General features: G+C 48.9%; 1 protein-coding gene across 1 annotated transcript; it reads left to right on the top strand.

Annotated features, from left to right (window-relative positions):
- On the top strand, positions 1-8,999 carry LOC132245800 (fibrous sheath-interacting protein 2-like). The gene is made up of 4 exons (XM_059718737.1): positions 1-2,718; positions 4,040-4,092; positions 5,007-5,065; positions 8,155-8,999. The coding sequence occupies exons 1-4, from the start codon at positions 14-16 to the stop codon at positions 8,296-8,298; spliced, it is 2,961 nt and encodes a 986-aa protein (XP_059574720.1). The 5' UTR covers positions 1-13; the 3' UTR covers positions 8,299-8,999.
- Positions 9,000-9,217: the final 218 nt, after the last annotated feature.

The raw sequence follows: 9,217 nt of genomic DNA, 5'->3' as shown, positions 1-9,217 counted from the left end.
CAAGACCAAAGAAATGACCGATGCAGTTACAAATATAATGACATGGTTTATGGATGAGGTAACAGATATCCTCTATCCAGCCATAATGGAATATGAAGAGAGAAAAATAACCGAGAGAGATATGAGAGACAAGGAAGCCAGTGCCAAAAAGTGTGTCTGCACAGGCAGAAAGATAACACCTGGCAGCTCACCAGGATGTGGGAAGAAAGGGAGTAGAGGAAAATTAACCTCACTTTTTTCACAACACTCACCTGGCTTGTCTCCAGGTCTTGGCAGAGAGGTTTGGGAAGACAATCTTCCTGAGCCTGAACCGGCAGCAGTGCCTCCTCGTCTGGCTAATCATCTCTCCCGTTTGCGCAGGGAGAGTGTGTGCAGCGCTGCTCAGCTTGAGCATCCCAGGCAGACTTTCCAAGCTGAGCGATTTCCCCGTGGCCAAAGGTACTTTCAATACAACCTGACACAAAAAGATGGCCAATTAGAAACCCATCTCATTAAGGAAGATATTTCCTCTGATGTCGCACAAGATCGCCCTAAAACAGGCATGCTTAGAAAGTTATTCTCACCGATCAATGCCCAGGAACAAGCACTCGGTTCCGGGGAACAGGTCCAAAGGGAAGGGCAAATGCCGCGACAGGTTCAGGTTCCTGAGCTTGCAAACCCCCACTCAGGGGGCATCAGCAAGGTGTGTTACCATGCAAGAGCTCTGGGGCTCAAACCTTCTCCATCCCCCCAGGATATACTCAACAAGCCAAGGACAGTCCGATCCAGCATGACCCTACCCCAGCTCGGCAAACAGCTTCCGAGAAAGCCCTGCTTGTCATCACGCAGGAAAATATTCCCTGAAGAGGAAGCACCACTGCCAAGATACAGCATTAAGCCTCAGCACTGGCACTCACCTGCTGGTATCTGTGCCGATGCCTTTTTCCACAAAACATATGATGACCTCATGAACAAACGTGTTCCTTCCCAAAACTTCCTTGCTCAGGACAGTGTTATCCTTGGAAGCGATCCTTCACGTTTCAGTACAGAGCTGGTTGATTCAGTGTTAAGTAAGCTGTCCGGATGTCAGGCCACAGCCCGGCAGCCTTTAGAGGATCAGAGTCTCTTCCCTGACATAGATACCTTGACGGCCCAAATTATTCACTCCAGTTTGTCTGACCTTCGGCATGAAAGTGCTCCTAAAATCACAGCTGTTGAAAACAGGAAAAGCAATAGGAGTGTGTCAGCAGAGGGGTTAAGTGTTTTGCAAAGGAGAGAAATTACTGATCACCAACGCTTAGCAAAAGCATCCCCTCCAGCTCAGTACAAACCTCTAGATCCTGGGAAAATGGATGAGAAGCTTTTTGAGGATGCTACCAAAAGCACCTCCCAATGCCAAAGTCCCACACCATCTACTCCGGAGGTCTGGCTCAGATATTTGAAAGATATAATCAGCAGGCTTTTCTCTGATATTCTCCCTGCCGCTCCCAGCACATCTTCCATGAAAGAAAAGAAAACAGAGCTTGCAGGATTTGACTTGCTTCCTCTGAAGGTAATCAGACAAGTGATGGCAAAAATCTCTGAAGACGACGACTCTTGTAGCCAGCACACTGACCATCTGCATGCCAAAGAGGATGCTATGATTCAAACCACTGCTGATTCGGTTTACAACAAGCTTTTATCACAGTTTCATTCTCAAGTCAGCATGCAGAACTGCTTAAGAAATGGGTGCCTGGTTCTTTCGGAAGCTCTTTGTGACTTGGTCTTCCAAGAGGTTTCCGGGAGTCCACTGCAGAGCTCTCTTTCTGGGGAATCATCACTTAGCCACCGTGCCGAAGCAGACAATTTTGTTGGAAATACACCCAGAGATGTTTCTGAGCCTCTGGAGAACTCAAACACCGTACCATCAGACCTGAGTAAAATAGTTCCTCTTATCATCAAAAAACAAGCAGGAAATCTGTCCATGTTTTCATCCCTCTTTCCCATTGCGGAGATGGATGCAGAAAAGACTTCATTGCTGAAGGATGCAACTGCTGGCAGAAGCTCACAGCACCAGCGACATTTATCAAGGGCCGAAGTGAGCACACTTGCTGAGAACCTGAACCAGGCTGTGGAAGAAGGCCTGTCCAGACATCAAATCAGCCTTGTGCCGGCTACAGGGGAAGAGCCACCGCGATGTCCAGAGCAGGAAGGAGCACTTATTCCTGGAGATCGAAAGTACTACCTGATTATACCACAACAATCTGGATCTGAGCAAGACCTGTACAAGGACGTAACAGGTTTTGATGCACATCTTCCACAAGACGTGGTTACCGTCATAATTGAGGAAATCTCCAATCGCCCCCTTTTACAGGTGGCGAGCGACCGACTGAGCCAAAGCACGACAGACCCAGACAGGCTTGCTGACAAGGCTCTTTCCCATGAGTCTATTAGTGCAGAGTCTAAGTCATGGCGTGATGAAGAGGCAGTCCCGGGAACAAGTGCAGACAAGACCCCAACAGGGACAGAGGAGTTAGCCACACTGAGAGCTCTTCTGCCCAAGGTGGACCTCCTTGCACAACTGGCAGCTCACTACACTGAAGATGAGGAGGGAGAGGAGAGGGTGGAAGATGACCTTGAATCAGAGCAGCAGTGGAAGGAGGAAGAAGAGCTGCAGCAGATCAAGGAGACCACTCCAGTCAAATCCTCTGTGCATTTGTGGAGCCCGTTGGGTTCATTTACGGACACTGAACCATCAAGGTAACTTTTTCTGGCAGTGCAGCGAGAGTGGGAGCTGTGGCGGAGGGGGAACATCTGGGGTCTCTGGACAGAGCGGTCCCTGCATTAGACTGGGTTTGGTATGAAGGTGCACAGGGCTCTCCCCCACTCTCTGCTTGCTTCTAACCAGAGCTGTTCACTGATGCAACACAGTAGGACCAGACAGTGTCACGGACTCTGCACTTCCTACACGGCTCATTTACTCTGCCACCATCTGTACGCTTCCTCCCCATGCCCAGATCATGCTCCACAGCCACAGCTGGTGGGAGGACGTGTTCAGCAGAGGGGCATTAGAGCAAGGGCATCTCTCCCAGCTACATCAGCTGTACATCCAGACTCCACTGGGAGAAAATCCTTTGTGAGGCTGGAGGCCTGGTCTTGGCCCCTCCAATATTTTCACTGGCTGCTTCCAACTGTTTAGTTTGAAGCAGTGAATGTTTCCAGCTGTGGGAGGGGAGACCTTCCTGGGTGCATCTGTCCCAGCACGCATGGGCATCCCTAGCAGCGTTGTCTCTGGGGCAGCGCTGGGCCTACAGGCAGGCCACACCTGGGGGTTCTCCACTTCTGACTGCGATACAGCTAGGAGAGGGAGCAAGCCTGAGGGCGGTCTGCCCCTGCTTACCAGAAGGGCATTAACTGGCATGCCACCTTGCCTGGGAAGCAGCAGACATGGGTCTGAAGTCCTACCAACCCAGAAACAGCTTGAACCTGCTTCAGCTTTTCCCAGCGCCATGCTCTAACCACTAGGTCATAATCCAGACCTTGCTTAGAGCTTTCCCCATCTCTCCTTTCCAAGCTTGCTCCCCTGGCAGCCAAAACAGGGAGGTAAGTGGGGATATGAGGTGGTCCAAGGTTTTATCCTGGTTCCCAATGCGAAGAAGAAACCCAGGTGTTATGTAGCCATTTCAGCCACCAAACGTGAAGTTAAGTTCAAAGGGCGGTCCTATTCCACTGCTGAGAATCACAGTCCCAAACTGCATTGGGGGAAGCAATGGCATTTCACAGGTGAACAGTACATTGGACTGGGCCTACGAGACCTGTGAGATAAAGTGTGTCACCCAAGGCCACCCAGCAGAGCAGTGGCAGAGTCCCAGGCAGCTTTCCAGCCTCTACGTCCCCAGCCATGTAGTATTTCAGCAGGACAGTGCCCTCGCCTCCTGTTTCTAAAGTACGTCTGTGCTGAGCACGTTGTCAGTGTGGAGAACAAGAAACAAAGATGAAAAATAGTATTGAAATGCTAATGTTACAGGCCTTTACTCCTGCTCGTCTCTAAATCCAAATGACTCTTTCCTTTTGTTTTTAGTGTGGCTGTTGGAGGACTATCAGGATCACTAGAAGCACAGACATCGCTTGAATGTATGCAATTTGCATTTTTTTTAGGGTTTCATTTATTTCCCTTAATGTCTCTACAATTATCTATCACTTTTTTCATTCCTTTCATATCAGCGACCATTTGGCTGGTGAAAAACCGTCTCCAAATACACTAGTCTAGAGGATAGTTATGCTACCCATGTGGGGGATTTGTCCAGCACAGACTTTTTCTGGCAAAGGGAGTCATGTTTGAAAGGGAAGCTCGTCACACCTTCCCCATGGTTTTCCTTCTGTCTGGCAGTTCCCTGCACAAATATCCCCACTAACAGCCTGCACAATGAATCTGAATTTGCACCTGATCTGTGGGTGTGGAAGAACCAGCTCGTTCATACAGCATCCCCCACGTGTGCATTGCTGTTAGGACAGCACAGCGGGGCCCTTGCTTCCAGGAACTAGGCAGTATTCAAGCATGCCCCAGAGGTAGCACCAAAACACATGAAAACAGACAAACCTGCTCCAGAAAAAAAAAGAGAGAGCATGCACTGGTTCCTCCTAAGCAGTGGCCATGCCTGTGTGCTTCAGCACTGCACCAGGGATCGCCGCAGTGAGGGCCGCAGCATGAGCTCTGCACAAGCTGTCCCTCCCCTGCAATGGAAATCAGGTGGCATGTGTACATCAGGAGGCTCAGCCAGGAGCGAGAGCTGCCTGGATCCAAGCAGCATCGCACTGCCGGGTGGGGATATGGCATCAGGTGGGGAAGGCAGTGTGCACAGGACCAGACACAGTGCACCTCACCGCACCCCTCCCTGCTGGGGCACAAGCGGCCGAGACAGGCCCGTGGGTACAAAACCTCACAGGACACTGCTTTGCAGTGATGCTAAAACAACACTAGAAACATCAGTCATGAAAGTGGAAATAAGTCCCAGGTGAGCTGAGTGTGCATGTGCCTTGGTTTACAGGGATGTCTGTGGACACGTGGCTGGCCTGGGACAGAGAAGACTCATTAGACACGGCTGTGGTAAGGATCCTGTCAAGCCTCGGGTAACAACCCTGGAACATTGGCCCACAAAAGGTCTCTTGGCTTCCCCAGCTCACCCCTTGCCTTTCGCAGGCTCCTCACTCTTTCATTCACTTCTAGTATCTTTTCCATCATCTCTACACAGAGGTTGCCTCTAGCCATGCAACAGAGTCTGTTCCCCATCCCGGTTGCTCCAAACTTGCTGTCCCTGAAGTCAAGGAGTCTTTTTCCACTGGTTTCAATAGGAGTAGGGCTGAGCGCCTTTTCCTAATCTCGATCCTAACAGCAATTTGAGCGTGGGCCAAAAGCACCTCTATGTACAGAAAGTTTCTAATTATTAAAGGCTCTTAAATCTTCCAGAGAACGCAGTGACTGGAAGATGCATCTGGACAGATTCGTTCGAGGAATACGGTGCACCCTATTTTCTTGTTACACACCAGCTTATTAACCGCAGGAACAACTTACCAGGGCAGCGGTACGATGAATTGTCTCTCACCTGAGGTCCTGAAATAAAGGCTGGGTCTCTGTAAAAGAGAGGCTAGAGCATGACCTGAAATGAAGGATATCTGTGCTGCCTCCCCTCTGCTCAGGCTGGCTGGTTGTGCAGGATTAGTGTGGAGCATCTTCCCTTCCATGCAATCTGCAGCTCTAAGCCCTACAATACAATGGGTATCTGGGGTCTGCTCCCTTAGTGCTGCTCACAGCAATGCCAAGTGCCACACTTCATTGCTCAGCTGTGTTACCAGATTTGCCCATTACTTTGGGGTGTGCTCATTTATTAGGAATAGTTTCTAGTGTCTTGGTGATTCTGTCAATGTGCTGCTTGTGTTACTATACGGAGCTGTATCTCTCCCTTCTGCAAGCCCTCACCCCCAATGGAGCTATCTTGCAGGACTCAGTCTCAATGGGGCTGGGTTCCTCCAGTCACCAAATCAGTCATACACACACAAACACACACAAATTAACGTGACACGCCTGACCCAGCTGGGTTGATCAGCACGGACAGGCTGACACCCTCATATGCCAAGAATCAGTTCATAAGAGCAACAATACACTGCAGTCAGACACAACCACACAGGTGAACAGAATCCCTCTGAATCCGGCTAGGTGTCCAGTTGACACCCTCATGGGCCAGCATTCAGTTCATAGGGGCATGTCTGAGTCAAACTGGGTCAATCAGCCTGTACAAGCTGATCCCCTTATGTGTTTCAAACTCAGCACGTCCCAATCTTTGGCCTCTTGGTGAGCAGACCCCACAGTATTTTTGGGCTTCACAGGGATCTTTAGCTTAGGTAAAAGAAGCGTTGCTGCAGAGCATGGGAGGAAAGAGAAGCAGAGAAGGAAAAATATACCCAGTTACTACCAGTTTGACTATAAAAGTTATTTATTGCTAAGCATATGAAATATATAATGGCACTAGTAGTAATAGACATGCAAAAGAAAAGCAAACACAAACAATTACAGTACTACCCTGGTTTCACTAAGTATTTGGGGAAACTTAGCTCAAGCTTAACTGATACAGTTCAGGTTCAGAAGTTTATGCCTAGAGTGAAAAGAGAGAGAGAGTGCTGGGATCTCACCAGTCCAAGGTACTTGGGCTGCAAAGCTGACAGGCATAGTCCTTGAAGGGAGATGATCTGTTCTTCCAGCGTCCCAAGAACAACAGAGGATAGTGTCAGCACAGGAGTTTTTCTTTGTTCTTTCTCTCTTCTTTCTTCTGCTTTCTTCTTCCTCCTTCTTCTTCTTCTCTTTTTCTTGAAACACACAGACTTTTTTGCAGATTTTTATACTCTCAGTTCAGCTGCTTTGAAGCATCCTTAATTGTGTAAATCATTGTCTTTTCTATTGACAAGGGGTTATCTGGTTTGGAACATCTCAAGAAACTGATTTATAATCAGGAAAGACTTAATATTAGGGAGTAACCAAATACTTGGGAGCCAGCTTGAAATTCCTATGGATGGCAGATATACTGATGGGATATCTCATGGTTTCTTCAGAAACAATAGATATCTTGCAACATCAGGATTTTGGATTTTTACTTATTGTGCACAAGCCTCAGCTTAGCATGACTTTTCCAGATCTTACTATAGTCTTTTAACAGACTTAAAGCAATTATTGGGGTGTTCATAACCTTTTGTGGAAAGGACTCCCACCAGTCGTCTCGGGAAAAGTATGACAACACCAGTGATTAGGGCTCCAACGGGCTGGACGCTGCGATGAACCCTTAATCATTGTTCAAATGTTGCCCATACCCCCTCTGACTCGGTCTCTTGCCTCTGCATTCCCTAACCCGGCAACCAAGTTTTAGTCAATCAAGTTTATATAGGCCTCCCATAGTGGGACCGGGGAATGTACGTCCCGAGATGTCTATTAAACTTAGAGGTGTGTGTGTGTCTGGGGGGTGAAAAGTCCTTAGTAAATCCAGATTAGAACTGGTCTGATAAATGCTGAGCTGGGTGTGTGTGAACATGGGTTGGTTAACATTTGGAGCACAGATTCCCCATCATGCAGTGCTCCCCTGCTTCTCTGGTCCCAGAATTCACTGCAGTCTCTGCTTCAGGCTTTCTGTTCTCCATCTCTAATGTAAATGAATGGTCATCTGGTTTCATCTCGGATGCAAATAAGACCTAGGGCAGTTGTTTCACTCTTGTTACCCTTATCTTGAGGGTCTTAGGTGTGTCTCTCACTGCATCTTAATCAGTTTCGTTTAGGTAGAGGAGGGGAGCGGGGGGGTGAGTCCTTTGTGAGTCAGACAGACTGCATCCTGTGCCAGGGTTGCCCAAGAACACACAGCGGAGACGTAAGAGGTGCCACATCCAAGAATTAATTGTGGGGGTCGTGTAATACTTCCTGACCCTGGCGTTGCAAGCCCCGCCACCCTGGACACGCACAGAAAGGTGCAGAGAGGAGCTAGCAGAGCTCTTCAGGTAGGGAACGGAGGGTGGGCAGCAAAGGCAGCAGTAGAGCTACCAAGCATTTTCAGGGTGGGGCTAGTGAGTGCAGCTGGAGTAAGCAAGAGAAATCCTGAGGAGCGCGGATCAAACAAGACCTGGTCTGACTTTTCTTTTTTCCCTCTTTCCATGGAACAGTTCAAGACGCCATCTGAAGATGCTGGACCTGCCGTACCAGATGACATGGGGGTCAACACAGGTATGCATGGGGAAGCGACACTGCCTAAGTTAGGTGATGCGCTCAAGGTCACGCAGGAAGTCTGTAGCGAGGCCAGGGAGTGATTCAAGGCCTCCTAAATCTGCATTCATTGACCTCCCAGAGACCATCATTGCTGACCTATCTCCCATCTCCCATGCAGCACTTCAGGAAAGAGATAGTTAGCACCTGACCTTCAAGCTTGAAAGTCTGCAGAGCTTGGATCCAGTCACACTGGTGATCAGTGCCCCATCCTAACACACACCTTCCTAGCACACACGGCTTGTTCACTCTGTTTGTAGACGCCTTTGTGGCTAAGCGCCAGGGCTGAGTGATTACCGAAGCGGGTTGGAAATCCCAAGCTATTTCCCAGTACAAAATCAAATCCTGTCCACAGGAGAGGCTTGTTTCTTGAGGAAGGGCATTGGACTGAATGACCTTTGCGGACACCCTTGCTTTATTCTTCTATATTAATTGACTGCTCTCTTTTCTCTATAGCAGCTGGTGCCAATGGGCCAAAAAAACAGTCTTCCTTGTTTAACAACATACCAAATGCTTTGGCCAGAGTCCGCTCGCTCATGTCACGTTGCCTACCGCACCCCAGGAAATTTCGGAAAATTGCACCTGAGATTATTCCGCAATGTTAAATTTGTTTTAGGAAAAATATAGAGTTAGAAAAACTGGGGTCTGGTGGAGGCTGCTAATTGTAGTTTGAGAGTGTTTGCAACTTTATTCTTGTGTAGTCAGGAATCTCCTTTCGGGATGCGTTATTCCGGAGTTAAGGTGTGCTCCCAAGCGGGTGGCTGTCCCGCTGGAGGGGAGTTGGAGACAGAGGTCAGGAGCCAGCCCAACCAGCTGGTCTTGCCACAAAGGGCCAGAGCACTCCTTGAGACAACTTGGTGGTGCTGCCTAGCAAGAGTAGGGGATTAAAGCCAGCAGATAATGCCATTTGGAGAGGGCCTCATTCTCCACCTGCAATCACTGGGTCATCAGAAGGCCCTTGAA

The sequence above is a fragment of the Alligator mississippiensis genome, chromosome 15 (genome assembly GCF_030867095.1).
Source record: "Alligator mississippiensis isolate rAllMis1 chromosome 15, rAllMis1, whole genome shotgun sequence".
Classification (NCBI taxonomy): Eukaryota; Metazoa; Chordata; order Crocodylia; family Alligatoridae; genus Alligator; species Alligator mississippiensis.
The sequence above is the reverse complement of the archived record's forward strand: the minus strand, read 5'-3'. Positions and strand labels throughout refer to the sequence as shown.

What these genes read in the sequence shown, in the direction of transcription:
- LOC132245800 (XM_059718737.1), top strand. Translation starts at nt 14, where the DNA reads ATGACCGATGCAGTTACAAATATAATGACATGGTTTATGGATGAGGTA. An exon ending in ACGGACACTGAACCATCAAG is followed by an intron (nt 2,719 to 4,039) that starts GTAACTTTTTCT and finishes TTTTGTTTTTAG; the next exon opens with TGTGGCTGTTGGAGGACTAT. An exon ending in AGCACAGACATCGCTTGAAT is followed by an intron (nt 4,093 to 5,006) that starts GTATGCAATTTG and finishes CTTGGTTTACAG; the next exon opens with GGATGTCTGTGGACACGTGG.